Here is a 22,569-nt window from a genome sequence, read left to right as displayed (position 1 = left end):
TGTTTAAATATGGAAAGGTGCTGCTGACTCTGTGTAATTAATTGTACTTTAAAAAAAAAGAAGCCACAATTGATTTCTGAACTGTTTGGCAAGTTAGGTTGTCCTCAACTTATGACCCCAATTGAGCCCAATGTTTATGTTAAGTGAGAAGTGTGTTGAGTGATTTTGCAGTTCTTCCATGAGTAACAGGGGTTGTTTAAGTGAATCTGGCTTCCCCGTTGACTTTGCTCATCAGAAGGTCGCAAGGGGAGATCCCCTCGTCCACTCCAGGACACTGCAACCCTCATAAAATGTGAGTCAGTTGTCAAGCATCCATATGTCAATCCCGTGACCATAAGGACGCTGCAAGGGTCGTCAGGGTGAAAAAGGGGACATTGGTCCCTTTTTCCAGTGCTGCTGTTAACTTTGAATGGTCACTAAACGAACAGTTGTAAGTCGAGGAATACCTATATTATAAACCTTTGGGTGTTTGCTACCAACCTGCCTTCCATTGAGGACCTGTATACTGCACGAGTCAAAAAGAGGGCTGTGAAAATATCTACAGACCCCTCACATCCTGGACATAAATTATTTCAACTCCTTCCCTCTAAACGACGCTGTAAAGCACTGCACACCAGAACAACTAGACACAAAGACAGTTTTTCCTGAACACCATCACTCTGCTAAACAAATGATTCCCTCAACAATGTCCAACTACTTAGTAAGACTGTAAGACTGTATTACTATTCTTTTCATTCTTTCTATGGTAGTACCTATCTCTTCCCACTTATGGCTATATCAGTGTTGCTTGTATCTTTTGAAGTTATATTGTTTTATTTATTTCCTAGTATGATTTGATTGTTTATTAGTAGCCTGTGACTATCACTAAATGTTGTATCTTATGATTCTTGATGAATGTATTTTATTTTTTCTTATGTACACTGAGAGGTTATGCACCAGTGACAAATTCCTTGTGTGTCCAATCACACTTGGCCAATAAAGAATTATTCTATTCTATTGTATTCTATTGTATTCTATTCTATTCCTTTTTCTATTCTATTTCTATTCTATTCTAATGGAAGCCCACAGCTTGTTTTGTCCTCAGCACGAGAATATAGAGTAGCAAGCAGAGAGAGAGAGAGAGAGAAGTGCCGTGGGTGTCTTTCATAGGGGTGCATCCGCAGCGTGCATCTTGGCGAGCCCTTTGGCTACGTGGCTTGCATGCTTCCCATAAAAAGGCCCCACGAGCGAGCGAGTCTCTCCAAACAGGCTTAAGAAAGCGCCAAGTGACAAGCCAGGCCGAGCGCTTTGCTTAAACGGGCGAGCGCCTGAGCCGAGCGTCGCTCGCTCTCCAAGCTGCGCCAAACGGAGCAGCGCGCCTAGCCCTGGCAGCCGCTTGCAGAGGGCTGAAGAGAGCTGGGAGTCCCTGTGAGGCGACGGCCGCGCGTGCTCCTGTGGCGCGCAACGCGTTTGAAAATGTGCCTGCCCTGAGGAGCGCGGTTGGCACACGCTTCCCGACCCGTCCTTTGCCTGCCCGCCTGCCTGCCTGCCCGCCCGAGGGCTCCTGCACGGGCGTGTCGGGACTCGGGCTTGGGGCGCTGGCTCGGTTAGTTGGGGAAAAAAAATATATATAAAAACGCTACGCGGGGAAGAGCGAAGGCTTTGCTGCCGTCCCGTCCGAGAAACCGCCGCCGCCAGTTTCCTTCAGTTCACTTTCTTTCCGGCATCTCAATCGGCAGGACCTCCGCGCGGGCGGGGCGGGCGTCGGGGCTGTGCCTGAAGCCGAGGTTGCCCAGTGGGTCGGGCTGCCAAGGCCGCATGTGCCTCCTGACCCTCCCCACCTTTGCAAACCTCCCCCCCCCTCCGGAAAAAAAAATCTCTCGGGCCAGGAAGAGCCGCTGCAGCCCTGCTGTAATTTCCACCGTCGGGTGGGGGTTCCCAGTTGCAAAAAGAAAAGAGGGTGTGTACTTAGATAGCTAGGGCGGGGGGAGAAATCATTGCCAGCCTCCTTTTCTTCCCTTTCTGCGCCCAGCACACTCAGATGGGGGCGGAGGAGAAGGACCTGTCCGCATGGACTGCCGAGAAGCTCCGTGGAGCCTGTTGCTCTCTTCTGCAAGGGGGAACGACCGACGTCTCTTCGCAAACCAGCCACCCTGGTGAAGGAGGAAGAGACGGGTGGAGAGGAGAGGAGGCAGGCCGGAGGTGCTCACCGCAGGTTAGGGTGGCAGGTCTTTGGGAACAGTTGTCAGATTAAAACAGCCCTCCACCCCCAATTGACATAAACAGAAAAAGCCAAAGCTGAAAAAAAAAAAAAACCTCCACTGGGAGGCAATTGATGAAGTCCTAAAAGAAAAAGACAAAAAGTAGCCAGAAGTGACAAGGCAAGAGTCAAACAGTAGAAGGGAAAGGAGAGAGGACCTTACTGGCCCATCTTATTTGGGCTTGGTGGAAAGGAACCAGCTGGTGGAGACAGAACTTCCAACATCCAGGATGGCTCAAGCCTGGCTGCTTCTTTGGCTCTGCCCCCTGTTTCTCCTCAGCCTCTGGAGCCAAAGGTAAGACAGAAAACCTCCTTCCTCTTTTTACTTTGGATTTCCTTGCCAGATTCTGTTTCTTTGGTTGGGAGGGAAGACCTTAGCCCCATAGGCAGGCTTGGCAGTGTCCTTCTTCAAATTCTTCTGCCCCTGGGCCAGCAAATGCACCCATACAAAAGGGAAATTAATGACACATCCCTGGCTAATGCAGCTCTTGTAAGCCCCCCTCCAAGGGCCTGGAGGCTATGTCACTTGGGAGCTGTTTCTGTAATTACAGCTCTCCCAGGAATGTAGTGTCCAAGCAGATTTGTCTTTTTTTACAAGTCATCAGGATTATTTCAGCCCCCCCCCGCTCCCCCCCCCCAAACATTATAATCCAGGCTGTCATCTCCTTCTACAGACGTATTCTCACCCCCAGTCGGTAATCTTGAAATTCTTGCCAAGGGGCATTTGCTTTGACGTGAAAGTGTTCTGGGCAGAGCCTCCATTTGTCAGTGTCGATTTTGGAGTTCGTCTCTGAATATCTAGGGTTAGGAATTTGCTTCGTATCTTCTAGAAATCGGGTTGGAGGAAACGAAGAAGTCAGTCTCCCAGGTGGTTTTGTTCTAACTTGCTAGCCATATTTCTCCTATTGTCAAAGTCGGGGACAGGAGAAAGACTGATTCCTGCTTGATCCATGAACGGAGCAGCTCAATTCACTTCTTAAATTCGGAGAAAGATGATCATTATATCTGTAGCTGGGGGTGTGTGGGGAGAATCCTTTAATGGGTAAATTTTAAATATTCTTTTTATCTCTGCCCTCATTCATTTGAGAGGGCCTGTCCTAAAACCACGTTATCTTTTCTACAGCATAGTCACTAATGGAAAACTTACTATTTTAACTTTGTTGAGCATGGGGTACGTATCCTGCATTGAACTGTTTGCCATGGCTTATCTGGGCTTACCCTGTTCTATCATAAGACAAGGTAACGCAAAAAAAATACCAAATTTGTGGTTTGTGTGATCTTTCTGTAGGCCTTGATGTTCAGCTGGCATTCATGTTACACAACTACTCATGTTATGTGTTTTCTATCAAGGTATTTATTTATTTATTTGATTTGTCAATCACAAGATAATAGTTGTAAGTATAAACATGAGTAAGAATACAGGAAATAGGTATGAATAAACGGGGACAATAGGACAGGGACGGGAGGCACGATGGCGCACTTATGCACGCCCCTTACTAATTAAGTACTGCAGAACCCAATTCCCTTACTATGGTGGAGTTTTGGCCCATAGTTTGAGTACTTGTATCTGGAAAAGGAAGAGCTGGTCTAAATTCCATTTATAGCACGAATCTTATTAGATAACCTTGAGCCACAATCTCAGACAATAACGCTTTCCTTGCAAACTATTTTAAAAGAAGGTAATGAATGGATTACTAAAGGAAATAAGAGATTGATACTTGTTGTCAAGTCTCAGAAATGTGATAAGAGAAATGGGGAGAGATTTAAAAGGATAAAGAAGTCTCAATGGTCGGGTGTGTTTTAGACTAGCATATGTTAGCCCTCCAATAGGCACATATGTGTCAAAGTTGCCAAGAGTCAAAGGATGTGATGTTTCTTCACAGTGAAGCCCTGATGAGAACAACACGGCCATAACTTAACAAATAATTAATAGAGCATCTTGGGTGGACAACAACACCCTTTTCCAATTTAGGGAGAAAGGTAGGGGGGATCAAATGGAGAAATGGGATGCGTGGTTGGTTTTGAGTCCTGGGGGGTTTATCTTATTCTGCGTACAAATTAGCAGTTAACTTCTTTTCTTTCATCTTTGTGACTCATTTTTACAATAGGGATGGGCAGGAGTTGTTTATGTTGCTCAAAAGCCAACGGATTGGAGGTATTTTATTTATTTTTAATAGGGCAAAGAGGATAAGTTTATGAATGAAGCAATCAGTGTCACATTTGGAAAAGGCTCGAGGATGCCACGGGGAATGCTTTCATTACAGCTAGCAAAGCTAGGCTGTTCAGAGCTGCCTTGTTTTAAAACACACACACACACACACACACACACACACACACACACACACACAATCTCTTAATCATTTCTTCGAAGGGCAAGTCCCTTGCTTGAGGGCTAGGAGCTGATCACTTCCAAGAGCAGACATGCCTCTCTTAAGCAGGACCCATTTACTTTGGGGCTTCAAGTGAATTTTGGATTTGGCATGGATTTTCAGACTGGATCAGGAGAGCAAGGCAAACTGCCTTTCTATCCTATTTCCTCAAGGTGGGTAACAAGAAACCAGACATGATTTTGAATGGGTTTAACGGGAAAGGGGGTACACGTAGTCCTCAATTTACCACAGCTCGTTTTGCGACTGAAGTTACGATGGCATTGAAAAACAGGAGCTTAGGATCGTTTTTCACACTTACAAACTTCTCAGCATCCTCGTGGTCACATGATCAAAAATTCATGTGCTTGGCAACTAACACATATTGATGACAGCTGGAGTATCCTGGGGTGATGTGAGCACCTTTTGCGACTTTCTGACAATTAGAGTCGACGGGGAAGCCAGATTCAACGTGGTACTAAATTTAACAACTGATTGTTGACTAATGATTCACTTAATGACCAGGTCAAGAAAGGTGATAAAATGGGGCAAAACTCACTTAACAACTGTCATACTTAACAGTGGAAATTTTGGGCTTAATTGTGGTTGTACGTCGATGACTACCTGTACTTCCTAACACTCTGAGCCACAAATTCTTCCTCTGTTCAGGATACGAAGATCATTCATATTATTTGGTGCAGAGAGAATCAGGCAAGGGATCCCCATATCCTCTAGATTCTAGGAAGATAGCTGTAATTTAATAGTAGAACTATTATGTATTGTGATTTAGAAACTTCTTTGAGAGCAACTTAACACTAAAAATGCCTTTTTAACAACCATATCACACTTCTCTTTCATTTTGTCATCAACTACAATTCCTAAGTATGTACTATTAACAAGTCTGATGTCCCTGTCATATGGCTGTACATACTTTTTTTCTTAAATAATTTTGCATTTGTTTATATTAAACTCTGATCTGCTACATTGATTCCATTCTCATATGAAGATCATTTCTGAATTTTGCCTGTCTTCTGGGATATGAGCTGTCCAGACTAGTTTGTCGCCAGCAAATTTGATAAGCATTGTCCCTTATCTAAGTTACTAATTAAACCGTGTAAGATTCAGAAGCAACATCCATGGTACCCTTTCAATACCTAACTACACTTTAATTAGGAATTATTATTGAGTTAATCGTTTTTAGGCCCACTGTAGACCTATCATCTAGCTCCAGCTTAACCAGTTTGCTAATCAAAATGATACAGGATACTTTGTCAGATAGTATTGTTGAAGTTGTTATGTCTACCCCATCACCACAATCTGCTAAGTAAATTATCCAATTAAAATATAATAGTTCTCTGTTTGGCAAATGTGACCAGTAGTTCTTTGGATCTTTCTTTCCCCCTGTTTTGATGATTGGGTCAACATTTACATTTAATATCAAGTTATGTGATATTTCACCCACTCTTCAGGATTTCTCAGAGATCATAGACAGAGGTTGGCCAAGTGATCAGCAGATTTCTTTTCAGATTCTAAGGCAGAATTCCTTTGGCCTGGAGATCTGAACTCATTCAAGGTCAGTAAATGTTCCCTGACTTCATTTCTGTCAGTGTTGAATGGGAATCCTGCTGTTCCCGCCAGGCCTTCACACATGCTCCGTGGAAGGCATTTCTTTCTCCAGAGAAGACTGAGACAAAACAGGAGTTCTACTTTTTCTTTGTTTCCATTCTCTGCTATGTTGACTTTAGTAACTTGATATGAGATTTTTCTTCCTCCCCCGATGCCATCTTTATAGTTCTGGGCTATCTATATGTACCCTTTCAGATATTCTGTATATGTTTTCCATGATTTTTGCTAAACTTTTTGTATAGCCATGTTGGAATTTTTTGGCAGCCTTCCATTTTCCCCTTGTTGGAACCGTTGTATGTTGTCCTTCCATATTTCCTTTTTTAAAGAACCTTCTAACCATCAAAAGCTTCTTTTCCCATTAACCTCTCTTGCCATCCTATTTCTCACTGTTCTGAATTGGTTAAACTCTGTTTTCACTTCTAGTTTGAGTGGCTGAAATCTGGATGGAAGTGATGGGTTTGGACGTGTGCATGTTAAGGAGTGTTCAGAAATATTCTGCTTCTATTTCCTTCCCAAAGCCTTCCCAAATAGTGGGTGAAAAACACTCATGTGCCTTTAAGACATCACTAGATACTTCCAGTGGTGGTATTCAAATTTTTTTTACTACTGGTTCTGTGGGTGTGGCTTGATGGGCTTGGCATGGCTTGGTGGGTGGGATGTGGCTTGGTGGGCGTGGCAAGGGAAAGACACTGTAAAATATCCATTTCCACCCCACTCCAAGGGAAGGATACTGTAAAATCCCCATTCCCTCTCTACTCACTAACCTTCTTTCCAGCTCCGTTCTCCTGTGCAGGGCAACAAAAGAAGACCCAGCCAATCAGCTGGGACTCAGGAGGCAGAGAATAGATGGGAGCGGGGCCAGTCAGAGGTGGTATTTGCTGGTTCTCCTAACTACTCAGAATGTCCGCTACCGGTTCTCCAGAACCTGTCAGAACTGCCTGAATACCACCTCTGGATCCTCCTTATAGTGTCCTAGATGATTGGAAAGCTGACATAACCAATCAGAGATTTCCTGTCCATGTCTTAATATGAAGAAATCCAGCACTATGCAATCACTTTTCCCTCAATTTCCATTCCACTTGTACTGATCATAATCAGATCAAGGATAGTTGATCTCTTTGTGCCTTCTTTCATTCTCAGAGACAATTATAAGCAACAAAAGGCAGAAATTTCCTCTCAAAACATGTATCCAGAGTTTCTTTTCTAATAGTGTCAGTATAATTGAACCACCCCTTCAACATTACTACTTTATGCCACCTTGGAGAATCTGCAGTTTGTTTTCAGAAAGTATGATCCCTATCTTATTCTTGGGTGATGGTTAGTAGTGAACACCCAGTAACAGGACTGCAGTTATTTCTTTTTCCACTGATTTTAATCCAGATTCTCTCAAATTAATTCCAAGTTAACCTAGCTAATTCCCTTGGATTTCTGTGCAGATGTGACTATTTTTTTAATATAGGGTGCAATTGTTCCTCCTTTTTTTATTATTCCAGTTCTTCTTGAATAAGTTACAGCCTTTCATTGTATTCAGTTGCTGCAAACTCATGCTAAGGCTTGTTATTATACAGTGTTTTCCAATGGGTACACAAATTGAAAGTGACAGGAATTCTACACTCTGCTATCTTCAGTATACACGTACTCCTTGCAGAGATGGCCAAACTGATTGCTCTGATGAAAGAAAAGAATTAACAATTAACGTTGTTTCTACCTGGAAACCACTTTTCGACCAGTGGGATACAATTTTTTTGACTACCGGTTCTGTGGGTGTGGCTTGATGGGCATGGCAGGGGAAGGATACTATAAAATCTCCAGTCAGAGGTGGGATTTGCCGGTTCTCTGAACTACTCAAAATTTTCGCTACCGGTTCTCCAGAACTAGTCAGAACCTGCTGAGTACCACCTCTGTTTTGGACTTGGTGCTTGAGGGGGAAAAATGAAAGTTTAATTTTGGGTTTTCCCGATGAGATAGATTTGTTGTAATAGAAACGGCTAGTTTATATTATTATATAAAAAGTAAAAACTTTTTGACTCTATTCTCTTATTCTACTGCACCAAAAGGAGTTGGAAGTCAACACTTTTGCTTTCTCTTTTTCCCTTTGTCCTACGCTTTTCTCTTCTCCCTTTCCTCCTTAATTTTCCCCTTTTCTTTTGTATTTTTGCATTTTATATTGTATTTGGATAAACTAATAACATTTTTGAATTGGCGGCATACAGGTAATCCTTGACTTGTGACTGCAATTGGGCCCAAGTTTTCTGTTACTAAGAGACTTGTTAAGGGAGTTTCGCCCCATTTTATGACCCTCCTTGCCATGGCTGTTAAGTGAATCACTGCAGTTGTTAAGTTAGTAACACAGTTGTTAAGTGAATCTGGCCTCCCTATAGACTTTGCTTGTCAGAAGGTTGTAAAAAGTGATCACATGACACACACACCCCCCCGGGATACCACAATCATCATAAATATGAGTCAGTTGCCAAGCATCCAAATTTTGATCACATGACCACGGGGATGATGCAATAGTCTTAAGTGGGAAAAACAGTTGCAATTCACTTTTTTCCAGTGCTGTTATAACTTCAGGTGGTCACTAAATGAGCGGTTGTAAGTCAAAGGCTACCTATATTTGGAGAGACCTCTGTTTGATCAGTCTGCTCACTCTGGATGAGATGGACATGTTGCCAGATGCTGGTATTTTACCCAAAGCTTTAGGAATAGGGCTCCTTTTTGTCATAGGCACAATAATCCCACCCCCAGTTTAGCAAATGTTATATGCACTGCTAGACTAAACTTGAACGTATATTGTGTGTTTCTGCAAGTGCATGAAATCCTGTTTTGAAAATATGCAAAATATGCTTACATAAAATGCATGTACATATAATCCTGTTTGGATGAAACAAATATTCTTTTTTATTTGGATGAAACAAATATTCCTTTCTAGCATTGTAAAAAAATAAATAAATTTATTGCAACTACAAAATAAAATAAAAATACAGACAAAACAATGTACAGAAACAAATGAATAGGGGAAAAAAAAGATTAGTGTACAGTTCTGGTCTTTCTATGGCATGAAAGCCGGGCTGGGTGATAGTCATGCTCTCTCAGCCCAACTCCTCTACAGAATTGCTGTGGAGAAAACAGCAGAAGGAAGGAGCATGGGGTATATTCCCTACCTTGAGTCATTTATAAAAAAAAAAAGGTGGGATAAAATAAATAAATAAGCAAAGCAAAGCTGCATTGTCCAGAATGGAGTTTCACTCTTTCTTGTCCAAGACCTAGTTACAGAGCCAGATCTTCAGAGTCTCCAAAATATTAGCCGGGGGGGTGCATCTGGTAGGAACTTCACTGCAGAGGGCAAAATCTGTGGAAAAATCAAAACATGCTCACTGATTATATTGCCACTGTTGCATATTAGGCGAAGTTAATTCTGTCTGTAATTGCTGAACATCCTTAAAATAATCATTACAGATTCAAAGAAGCTATTCCACACTGTGCCACACTTTCCAATAAAACATCTCACCAGTACCACCAGTGGTGGTATTCATCAGGTTCTGACCAGTTCTGGAGAACCAGTAGCGGAAATTTTGAGTAGTTTGGAGAATCAGCAAATCCCACTCTGACTAGAGATTTTACAGTCTCCTTCCCCTGCCACGCCCACCAAGCCATGCCCACAGAACCGGTAGTAAAAAAATTAGATTCCCACCACCGAGTACCACCTAACTTTCTAGTAGAATTTTTGCATGGGATTAATGAATCATGAGATTCAAAACTCAGTTTATATCCAGTAGTACCCAAATCTGCCTAGCTGGTTAGGAAATGAAACACTTTTTTTTGAACATACATTGACTGGAGTAATTGCCAATATTTTAACAGAGATAATGTTAACTTTCCATTAAAGCCCATTGGGACTGAAAATTCGGTTCAGCAGTCATTCCATGTAAAATACAGGTGATAAAATAAAACAAGAATGGTTTGTTAAAAGTTTACAAGAGGAAGCTACTCACATGTCTGCTACTATAAGTAGTTTAATTAATTGAATTAATTTGATGATGTGGGAATTGAAGGGAGATAATCGTTTGAATAGCAATAATCAGAAGGAATGAGATACACCTTGTTTTGACTTGTAATCATGGCCAGCACTTTTGTTTCTTGGCTGTAGTTTCCTTGTTCCCCCACCCACCCCAAAAAAGTCAGCATTAAAACCAAGGAAGGAAAGGGTTAATAAGGGGATCTCTCCTTCTTTCCTAAGATGCCGGGAGTTTGAATAGTTCTGTTTCTGAGTCGCTTTTCTCTCCCCCTCCCTCCTTAATATATTATCGTTGGAACTTGCATTAATTAAAGCAGCAGCAGCAGCAGCAACCACCACTGCTCATGACCTGCGGCCATTCCTGACGAAATCGTGTTTCAACTCATGTAGAGCTATAGAGCGGGGAGGAGCAGGAAGGCAGGTCATGCAGAGAGAGTATGCCCATCCTTGGAGCCCTTGGGTTTTCTTCCCCAGTGCTGTGGGATTTGGACCTCTCTTGCTTAGCCTTCTCAGGTCAGGAAAAAAAATTGTATTTGTATATGGGACTTGATGGTCCTGTGATTGGGTGGTGAGGGTTTTATTAAGTTGAGCAGACCCCGACTTCCTCAGAGAGTTGTAAAGTTGTGGTGCAACTTTACAACTTTTAGGGGTTCCTTCAGTGGTAAAGGAAAGATAGCTATTCTGGTCAAACTGGGTGAGCGGTGAAGTTTGTCTGCAAAATAGGGTAAGTGAAAAAGGACTCTAGACATTTCTTAAAACTTGCTCTTTGCCCTTAAACACTGTCTATTTGGTTAGACCAGGCTGTTGGAATTTAACTCAGTAGCATTTGGCCATCATTACTGCATCCCAGCCAGGTAACTATAGTAGGCTTTGTTTAATGGATAATAAACACTGCCTCTTTTGACAAATTTCATGCTATTTTTTTTCCTGGGAAGTGAGGGGAGGGGGTCATGCTGTGGAAACAAGGGACGAATGTTTGAATGGTTCTCAAGAATTCACACTGCGCAGTCCCTGTAGCCCCCTCTGTCAAAGAGCTTAGGTAACTTTTACTGTTACACTTATGCAGGTTTTCTGCCTACTGTAGAGAAAGCACTAGATTGGGCACAGTGTACTGTAGTTCCCTTAATTATCATTTTAGTGCATTACCCACGTGTCTCGCCTAGACTATTTCTGGGTCCCACTCTGATAGGCTTTCAAGAAGGACAGTGGCAATACGCATAAGAAAACATAGTTGAGAAATATATGGAATAGCATTAAGTTTCACCAACTGCGACATCTTCCAGATGTGTGGAGACTAATTTTGAGAATGCCCCAACAAGTATGGCCATTTCTGGAAAGTCTACTATAGCTATGTTTATGTTGCATCCATAGTTGATATAGCCATTTTTATTAAATCCAATTTTATTAGTTTGCCTAACACATAAAATCATAAGCCAATATTTTAGGGCTTGCTCAACATGCTAGGTTAAAATAAGGTTAGCTGCTTATGATTCAGCTTCTTAGATGAAGACAAATAGGTAGTCTATAAATGATTTATGAAAATAATTTTATCAAATGCATTGACCTTTTTGAGAGCAGCTTTGGTCCCAATTATAACTAGATGTGAGGGAGTATTAAAAAAATGTATAAGATGCTTTTAATTTGTCACAGCCTGCAGAAGCAAAGACTTAGTCTTATTTTTGCCCCATTGTGTGTGTGTGTGTGTTTTATATGGGAACCATTCCCCAATTAAGGAGAAGATGAAGCTTTTAAAAATCTTGTCCCAGGCACCACTGAAAATCCAAAGGAGAGGAAGGAAGGAGAAATTTTTGTTCATTCTGGACAGTTTGTGGGTTATCTAACTCAAACTTGTGTATCATGCAACAAACAAGCAATAATCAAGATAATCATGTAACTTTAAAGGATACCCAACACATAATGTATGAAATGGCAACTAGATGCAATAGTGAAAACAAAAGATGACTCTACTCAACTGGGCTCAAACATCTGTTAAAATGTTGGTTCCAACAAGCCTTAGGCTCATTCTTTCTACAACTCCTCTCCCCTTAAATCTGAGCCAAGTAGAATCTGAGATTGGTAGAGACCCACATTACTTATTTCAGAATTATAGGTGCAGATGTTTGGCTTTAGATACGTATCAATGTGTGTTCTAATAATAATTCATAGCGGATTACATAGACTCATTTGACTATGTGGAGTAATTAATAAATTAGACTTTCATATTGCCCCGAGGCATGGTTTGTTTTAATTATGGCTTGAACAATATGCCACAGTGCCTTAGTGATTAGCCAAAACAAACTAGCCATGATTAGCCAAAACAAACTAGCCTGATAGTGGCATGTCACAATGTCTGAATCCAATATGAATGATTAGCTGTCACTTTACTATCCTCATATAATTTTGCAGATAAGATTACTTTCTGACGTTTATTATGTTTGTAGTACTAAGTAAATGTTAGCACCAGTGTTACTTGAACTACATACTGGACAATATTCTCAACCACAGCAATTTTAAGAAGCATGTACTTCAACTGAATTCTGGGAAATGAAGTTCCACTTATCTTGAAGTTTCTGAGGATGAAAAACACCGCTTTACAGATATGGGATGAACTCCCAGCATTATGGATCTATAACTGAACTCTGTCATTTACTATAGAACAAAATGCTTCATAATGAACCATGGTGGCACAGTGATTCAAATGCAGTGCTGCAGGCTACTTCTGCTGATTGTCGGCTGCCTGCAGTTTGGCAGATCGAATCTCACCAGGTTCAAGGTGAACTCAGCCATCCATCCTTCTGAGGCTGGTAAAATGAGGACCCAGATTGATGGGGGCAACATGCTGACTCTGTAAACTGCTTAGAGCGCTGTATAACACTGTAAAGCAGTATATAAGTCTATGTTATATACTTATTGCTATAATTTTATCAAGTGATTGCTCACCCTTTCAGAGCGATGCTCTGTTCTTGGATCTGGTTGCAGCTACTGACAGGTGAAGTTGCTGATTTTCGAAGTTTTGACCACTGCTTATTTTTGACACCGCTATGTCATTACAATATTTACATTGTCCGCCCTGGGTCATTAACATGGAGAGAATTTCCTAAATGAGACCAGAAAGCTGGATAGTTACAACTTATTAGATAAGTATCTTCCTTGCATGACCCTCTTAGCTTTAGATAACCGAACTGTGGTTTATTGCATTAATCCCATTTTGGGGGTTTTCACAATATACCGACCCATTAATTAATCAAGGAAAGAATTTATACAATATGTTAGGCTGCAATGTGCCTGGATAATTTGAGATTAATGGGAACCCAGGCAGAGGTGTGTTGAAGTACACATATCATACAGAAACCTTATTTTTTTTTAGCCTGTTTAGGTCCAAATAAAGGCTATTGAAATAAATGAACGGTTTAGGTATGCTAGAGTTTGGACTGATTGCCAGTTAGGCTACCCTTTTCACAATTTCTATGGGAAGAAGTTGCTTTTTCTTCTAATGGATGCAGGAAGATTCTAATTTGCATTAATGCTTGCCTGATTCCATGTGTGTTTGCTCGTTAGTTAACAAGAATACGATCTTCTGTACATGGCATCTGAAGCTTGATGGTGAGAATTTATCGGTTTTATTGGGTAGCATTTTGCAGATTTGTGACTGCATGTTATTTCTGTATGCCATAAGGGAGGGTGTAGGATAAGGTATGCCTGGAGATGCATGAATGCATCTGTTTCAATGTTCATTTCAGTTTCGGGTGATCAGTCCATGATCTTTTTAAGTTATCCTGCAGCAACTAAGTATATGGTGAGTCTAGACCAGGGGTGTCAAACTCATGTCATCACAGTGGCGTCTTGTGACGTATCGGGACTTTTTTCCCCTTCGCTAAACCGAGCATGGGTGTGGCCAGCACGTGATGCAGCTGGCCCACAGGCCAGAAGTTTGACAGCCCTGGTCTAGACCAGAGTCTCCAAACTTGGCAACTTTAAGTTCTGCTGGCTGGAGAATTCTGGGAGTTGAAGTCCACAAGTCTTAAAGTTGCCAAGTTTGAGGACCCCTGGTCTAGACCATGGCAGCAGTCTAGTTTTATCTGCATGTAAAAGAAAACAAAACTTGATGAAACTTTTAAACCATTTGAATTTGCCAATCTCAAACTGCTCCTATAGCTTTGATGTTTCCTAAACAGTGGAATAATTTCCACTTTGATGAATTGATAAATCAACAGCATAAAGAATATTTCATTCACATAACCAAGAGAGCGTTGAAAAAAATTAATCAAGAAATCAGTCAAGAAATCAGTCAATAGGGACAAAAATGCCCCATGGCATGTTAATTGTACATGTAGGAGCAGATTCTAGAGCAATCCTATATATTGGCTATCAGGCTGATGGCTCATAAAGCTTGGCAGAAGCCCCGTTATACAAGGAAGTCATTGGAATGAAAAGGTACAGAAACAGAATGCCTGAAACTGGTGGAGCCCTGAGCAAGAGGAGACTGAAAATAACTTGAGAGAGAGAGATGAGTCTTTGCAGGTAACGAAGTGTCTCTGGGATTCATGGCGTGTTTCTCTACCCAGAATCTTTTTGTGTATTTCACTTTGGAACTCCAGACATAAATGTCTAATTTATTCTTGCAACTGGAAATGTCAGGACAGAGCATACCACATTGATAAGTAAGCAAGAGAGACCTTGCTTGTTGCCAGCTCTGTTGTTGTTGTTGTTTTTTGCCTCCAGTGCTTACTGGTCAGAGCTGAGGGCTACAATCTGAGTGGGCTTTAAGTAGAAGATACAGTGGAACTCCAGTAGCAGGACATTGCAGGACTAGCCAAGAGGCAGTCAGAATATTGTATGAGTTAGAAGTCACCAGACAAAACCAAAGCCCAGGATGTATTGCTGAAATAGGAATGTTAAAGTAAAGCAGTTCATTTTTGTTTGATTCGTATACTGCATTGAGGCACACCTTGTTTAACCATGATTTGTTGAATAAATCACATTTGGCTAGTATTAACTATGCTTTCGAAACCACAATGACTTGATTGCTATAACGTACTAAGCAGTGGTGGGATTCAAATAATTTAAAAACCGGTTCTCTGCCCTAATGATTTGTCCCAACAACCAGTTCACCAAACTGCTCAGGAAGTTAACAACCAGTTCTCCCGAACTGATGCAAACTGGCTGAATCCCACTACTGGTGCTAAGGCAAACAATCATGCTCTGACTCAGTGGTGGGATTCAATTTTTTTTACTAGCGGTTCTGTGGGCGTGGCTTGGTGGGCATGGCAGGGGAAGGATACTGTAAAATCTCCATTCAGAGGTGGGATTTGCCGAATCTCCTAACTACTCAAAATTTCCGCTATTGGTTCCCCAGAACTGGTCAGAACCTGCTGAATACCAACTCTGCTCTGACTTCCTCATGAATGAACCAGCTCATATGCTCCTTTGCAATCCAGGAAGAATATGTGCTACTTAAATGAAAGGATTTGATCTAATGCAGGAAAGTTCTGCTAGGTAAAATCCCTCTTAGGCCAAAGATCAGCCCCGGCACAGAAGAGTGGTTTGGATGGATGCACCAACAAGGATGAGAGTAGTCTAGCATCTTTACTTATCATTCATAAACTCCCGCCAAAATGGTTTTCTCCCCTATAGCTATTCAAAGTGCAAACATTTTTAATACAGCTATGAAAAGTGCATCTGGCCACCTTGTTTCATCTCACCCAAGAAGTACTTGCGCACACTTTTTGTTCACAGAATCCCAAACTCGGTTTATGGAGCAGAGCAGAGCAGAGCATTACACACACACATAATTCCACTGTCTACATAGGAAAAAGGGTTTGTCTTTGTATAGATCTGGCAGCCTTCCCCCCTGCCCACCCCAGCACGATTGGAGATTAAAGCTACAGCACAAATATTGGATGAACATTCAGGCGATAAACAACTCCCCCCCCCTTTTTTTCTTCCTTTCACAATCTCACGAAGATTGACTCTCTCCAAGTCTTCATTTACTTTCACAGAATTCTCTCTTACAGCATAAGATCAATCTTGTGTACGGTCCAGATGGAACAGTGGTGGGATTCAAATTTTTTTTACTACTGGTTCTTTGGGTGTGGCTTGGTGGGCGTGGCAGAGGAAGGGTATTGTAAAATCTCCAGTCAGAGGTGGCATTTGCCGGTTCTCCGAACTACTCAAAATTTCCTCTACCGGTTCTCCAGAACCTGCTGAATACCCCCTCTGAGATGGAAGTGTGCCCCATGAATACCAGTAGGGAATAGGGTGCTTTCAATTGATCTGGTAGATTACCAACACATTTGCTCTAGATGGACTGCTGTCCTGTTACAAGCTTTCCCAAGTCTGTGTGTTTTCTCCTTACTTTCAGAATATTATCCATGTTAATAAGAGTATGATTTGTTACGTAGGTTGATTCCAAAGGTCTGGCAACCTGAAATTAATTTCTTCATCCTTCTAAAGTAAGGATGCAGAGCAGAACCCATGGCCCAGGAGCTGCATATTATTTGTTTCTTATTGAATTTGCTTGCTGCAAGGTAACACTGGGCAGCTTACAACATATGAATTATATGCTCATTTTTTTGTCTGATAGGAATAAGATTCCATATCACCATCTTACATCTGTCCTTTTCTCCTGTTCATATGATATATAATATGGACAGTTGGGAAAGGTCACATTTTCTTTTACTTTATTTGGAAATCAGTTGAAGTGTGAGGAGAAGGAAATTGTTCAGTGTGTGGATGTTAAAAATTGAGTAACAGAGTAACAGAATAACAGAATACAGAATAACAGAACTGGAAGGGATCTTGGAGTCTTCAAGTCCAAGCAGGAGACTCTATAACGTTCCAGACAAATGTCTGCCTAATCTCTTCTTAAAAACATTCAGTATTGGAGCATTCAAAACTTCTGAAGGCAAACCGTTGCAGAAATTTCTCCTTAATTCTAAGTTGGATCTCTCTGATAGTTTTCCATCCATTCTTTCTTAAAATAAATTAAAATACACTTTCAGTGAAATGATAATTCAGACACTCTTGTGTTCAGATGGCTTTCAAGAGAGGAGAGCTGGTGTGCAAAAAACTATTGACTTGAGAGGCGCAGATGATGACGTACTGGGAGATTTTTCGGTATGTGCAAGAAAAACGCTTTTAATCAATGCCAGAGCATCCACTCTGCTGGAGCTGATTGACTGATTTGAAGGTGTATATGAGCCACCTTTGACATGCAAACTGACTACAGCAGAAATAAAAAAAAGTTATTTGATGAACCAATGCAGGTACCACAGTGGCCCCGTCATGCCCAATCAATAGAGAGATGTGTGAAACAGGTCATAGAGGCAGCAAGCAGAGTGTATGAGAAACGTGAGGATTATATTAGAGGCCAAGAAGCAAGTCGGCAGCTGATGTCAAAGAATGAATAAGACTTGATGAAACTCGCTTAAACATTTTTGTAACTCAGATAATTGCTTTCTGACGTTAGTTTAGGATTGCATGGATTATTTTTTGCTTTGTTAGAAAAGATTCATGAGAAAAAAAATAATTTTAATTTTTGTAGAAGAAAGTGTAATTTTGAGAAGATAAAGTTAACAGTATTTGGGTTGCAGGAGACTTTTTGTGAGGTATATGATCAGATATGGCTTTACCATATCAAGCTAAATGTTGTGCAATTGCAAAAAAAAATAACAACAGATTTGAATTCTTGGTGTAAAAACATTTTTTAGAACCCCTCACTGAAAAAAAATGCAAAAATTAATTTTCACCCCATTAAATGACATGCCCTAATTTAAGACATGTTGATGTTTAAGGTTTATCTTCTGTTCAGTCTTTTAATCTTCATGCAGACTTAACCCTTTTTGTTGTATGGCCTCTGACTTGCCGGTCCAGTTATTGGTTTAACAAAAATTGCATGCTCCTGCTGTAAAATGATCTAGCATCAGCAAGCTTAAAGATGAGATTTGAGAATGAGATTAAGGGGCTTGGGGCTGATTGTTGCTCTTCCCATTGCTCTTCCTATTGCTGTCCTGTGTTCTTGTATTGTGAATGAGCTATGCTTCCTGTATCATCAAACCAAAGAGATGCTCTTGCCAGAGTTAATGAGGCAGCTGGTTGCAGAGGGACCTGGCCAATGAAGTACTTATTTGGAATACTGATTTAGTCTGCAAAATTGAAGGGTGATGCATTGGACCATAAGGGCAAGAGGTGCTCTAAAATGGCTATGAGGGAGCCTAACTTGGGCATGAGTTTATCTTTTCTTGTAATATATTATGGCATTGTTCTCATGATCCACCACCTCTTTGGTCATTTTGGTTTCTTATGTATCTGTAACCAGCAAAGATTCTGCCCTATATTTTATTCTTGTTTTCTGGTACACTTAAAGCATAATCTCTGTGGTACTTATAATGTGAATTTAGATCCTGGGAGACTTCTGGCTTCACTCTGTGTAAAAAGTGTAGGGGTTGTTATTGTTCCATGCTCCAATTGCATTCAAGTTCTTGGGATATCACAATCGGTTGCCTTAGTCTACTTCTGGGGCTCCCTTTCTCGCACTTCCTGGATCTGTCTTTAGCTGTTGAATGAATTTGCTCCTTGGGGAAATCCTGAGCTTTTGTTCCACAAGGCTATATTTTCTGAATAAGAAGCTGTCTGTGTTCTTGTTTGTGTGTAGGATCTCTTTTCTTTTCTCTGGGTGTGCATTTGATGAACAGAAACAACTGCCACAACTTTTACTAGCAAGGTGGACTAAAGGAATTCTGGTGAGCATCTCTGTGCATCTGTCTTTCTTGTTCATTTGTGTGTCTGGATATAGGTGTGATCAATTCCATAGATCATAATAGGATACCATTGTGTTCCCACATAGGTAGGGTACATGTTTATAAACTTTACTAATATTTGCATTGTGTATTTTTACCTAACCCCCTGGATTGATGGGGCCTAGGATAGAATACTAGATCTGGGTACAAAACTCTGGAGAAACACAGATGATAATAGTTTTGTGGACATCTTTGCTGTCATTTAGTGAAATTGTTTTGCAGCTAAGTTGCCTGCATCATCTTAGTGACCCCATATCTCTTCACTTTGGCCAATATAATAAGTATATAGTGTTGTTTGGTTAGTTTCTTCCTAGGAATACGACATTACTTATCTATTTCAAATTAGCTATTAGCACAGGCTCGCTAGAAGAGTGCTACTTTCAGATGAAAACTGGTTTTCAGATAGTTTCAGTTCTAACAATGGATTCTGTGTAGCCCTTCTGAATAGTTTGAGAATTCTGTTGGAGAATTCTCTAACTTCCTTGTGAAACAAAAAGTCCTGCTTGGAGAGAAAGCCATCAGAATTAAACCAGCATAGTTATATAGCATGTTTGTGTTTTAATCTTCAGACTGAGAAACAATGCTGCCTTGGAGACATAAATATCACCAGTTCATACTAACATTTACTAGTTCCTTTCTGTGGTAAGTTGATGGCCTGAATAGAAATAAGAATGTAACCATCTTTATTTACAAAGTGGGGTATACCTTAATGCAATTCTTATTTAATGTAGGCTTAGTGTCCTGAATCACAGTTTGAGCTGCAGGTATTTGCATGTTGTATCCCAAAGATGCTTTTTCAAGAGGCAACTGGACTTCCTTGTTTTTCTTAGAAGATGGAATGGGTTTATATTTCTTGCAGACAGCTGGACATTTGCATTATTTTATCTAGTGAAACTGTTGCTCTGCTGATGGGCTCTATGGTTGAAGCTGTTGATAAATAAAACAGCAGGTTGAGATATCCTTTTTGGATAATAGACACAATTACCCAAAGTTGTTATAGGATGCAGATGTTGAGCCTGACAACCACCAAAATTACACTGAGATGGAAAATTTCTGGAGTTAGAGGTTGATTATAGCTGCCAACTTGAGCCAGTAGGTAAGGTCATGTTGCATAGAAACCAAATTAATTAGTCTTAAGGAGCTTCCCCTCTGGTTAAAGGTTCCCTCTTACACAGCCATGAAATGTAGTCAAGTTGTGCTTTGCACCTATACTTCCAGCATATTTAGAAGGCTAGCAGGGTATAGAAAAATGCTTCACAGGAATCTAGAATTGTCACTTATTTTCTTAAATAATAAGGACTCATCAGCTTGCTTTGCAATGGGAGCCATATGTTGTATTATAATATAGAATGTGGGTGGCTGTATTAGTCAGAAACATATACAAGTTGTGATCAATCAACTAAATCTGGTCTGAGAGATGTCCTGATCATCTCTCACATAGACTACTTCAGTGCGATGTACATGAGGCTATCCTTGAAGAGTATCCAGAAGCTGAAGCTCATTTAGTATATGGAGGCACAAGTAGTTTTGGGTTGCATGAGTAGCACCTTTGCTATAGGAGCTACATTGGATGTCAGCTTGCTATCAGGTCCAATTCAAGGTGTTAGTTACCATCTTGATAGTATAGGACTGGGTTACATTTCATCCCTATTTCATCAACCCATTCCATCTAGTCAGGCAGGGAGGGAGGGAATGTTGTGAAATGTGTCAGTAAAGTTCCACTGGCACGGTCTAGGAGAAGAACCTTCTCTCTGCTATTGCTCCCACCCCCAATGGAACACCTTGCCCCTGGAGTAAGTCTCTCCTGGCCTTTCAGAAGAGTGTCAGGACCTGGCTTTGCCAACTGACATAAGAGTTTAAGAGTAAATTTCAACTGGGTCTAGGAGAAGAGCGAAAGAAGAGAATATTTATAGCTCAGGTTGAACTGTGAGATCCTTGGTGCTTGATTGTTTCTTGCAGATGTTTCATTACCAAACTAGGTAATGAAATGTCTAGAGTGGTTGGTAGGTGGTGGTGGTGCTCCCTTTGCCTTTTTAACTTTCTCAAGTGTTCTTTTTAACTTTGTTTTAATTCCATTTTTAAACTTTGTAGTAACTATGGTTTTTATATGATCTTATGGTTTTATTTGTAAATTGCTCAGAGTCAAGCAGGCGAGGTGGGTGCTATAGAAATTTGATAGATAGATAGATAGATAGATAGATAGATAGATAGATAGATAGATAGATAGATAGATAGATAGATGAAGTTATGTGTTGAGTCTTATGCATTTTCTCTTGTTCATTTTGCTGCCTCGATTTGCAACTTGGCCTCATCCAAAAAATAATAATAAAAATCCCCCCTCTCTTTAACAAACCCCATTTGGGCAGCAATCCATAGCTGGTCACATTGCTGAAATACAAAGCTTGTAATAGTCAAATATAGAATGGCAGGCATTTTCAAAGCAGTAGTTGGAGGGACAGAGCAGTTTATATCAAAAGAGGGTGAACTATGATCCTGTGGGAGAGACTGTTTCATGCCTCTGCCTTTGATGAAGCCCTGGTATTAAGCAGTTACAACCATCGTCTCTTAAAATTGACTTATTAGAGGCATGGAACTCTGATTTTTAAAACTGCCAAAGGAAACACTGTACTGTGTAATTAGAGCCTTCTTTACTATTAACTTGTGTCTCTCTGATTTTTTTTTCTCTGTTCACCTGGCCCAGTCAACACACAGTGTGATTGTGTGAAATCTGGTGATCTTTAGACAAAAGAGGATGGATTGGTCTTCCTATTCTACAAACACAGACAGAAACTACAACACTGATTGTTGTGTGATAATGCTTTTTAAAGGCAGAGGGAATTTTTCATGTTTTAGTGGCTTCCAATGCTATATCAGTTATAACATGAGAAGAGGGTCATGGCAGAATAGATTTTTTTCCTATATTACAATTGGAAAAGGCAATTTAAGCCACTGACTACAAATTTAAATTTATGCAGGAGTGCAAATGAAATCATTCACATCAGTTAGTTATCTAGCCTCTGCTTGGTCAATTCCAGTAGGGGGAAATACATTACTTCTTTGACTAGCTAGATCAAGGGTCTTCAAACTTGGCAACTTTATGACTTGTGGACTTCAACTCCCAGAATTCCTGAGCTAACAAGACCGAAAGAGGAATTCTGGGAGTTGAAGTCCACAAGTCATAAAGTTGTCAAGTTTGAAAACCCCTGAGTTAGATCTACTGTCATATTATGAAAGGTTTGACCCCCTAGAATTGGAATTTTCCTTCTTGTAATTTAACTCTATCATTCTATGTCCTGCTCTCTGGAATAATGGAAAACACATCTTGACTACTTTCTGGTGTGACATGCTTTCAAGTATTTGAAGAATGCTGTTCTACCATTCCTTTCTCTTCTCCTTCCCTTCCCTTTTTTTCCAAATGAGGTTTCAAACTGGACATATGCTGCTTTAGGTGAAAGTACCTGGGACTGCACCATCTGCCTGGCAGGTTCCAGTCCCAAATGATGTCCATTTTTTCCTCTGCAA

The 22,569-nt window shown here is 40.7% G+C and overlaps 1 protein-coding gene across 3 annotated transcripts in view; it reads left to right on the top strand.

Annotated features, from left to right (window-relative positions):
- Nucleotides 1–1,587: 1,587 nt before the first annotated feature.
- The window catches only part of WNT10A (Wnt family member 10A), a 64,112-nt gene continuing 43,130 nt past the window's right edge, over nt 1,588–22,569 (top strand). The window contains exon 1 of one of the 3 annotated variants that reach the window (XM_026708009.2): nt 1,588–2,534. In XM_026708009.2, coding sequence (XP_026563794.1) covers nt 2,470–2,534 — 65 coding nt within the window. In that variant the 5' untranslated portion in view covers nt 1,588–2,469. Of the gene's footprint in view, nt 2,535–4,616; nt 4,782–6,073; nt 6,179–22,569 lie in introns of those variants that run through there. The other 2 variants (XM_087920591.1, XM_087920592.1) reach the window with 2 other exon arrangements.

The sequence above is a fragment of the Pseudonaja textilis genome, chromosome 1, assembly GCF_049901715.1.
Source record: "Pseudonaja textilis isolate UNSWEBS1 chromosome 1, rPseTex1.2, whole genome shotgun sequence".
NCBI classification, from domain to species: domain Eukaryota; kingdom Metazoa; phylum Chordata; class Lepidosauria; order Squamata; family Elapidae; genus Pseudonaja; species Pseudonaja textilis.
Note: the sequence above shows the minus strand (reverse complement) of the source record. Positions and strands in the feature narration are given on the sequence as shown.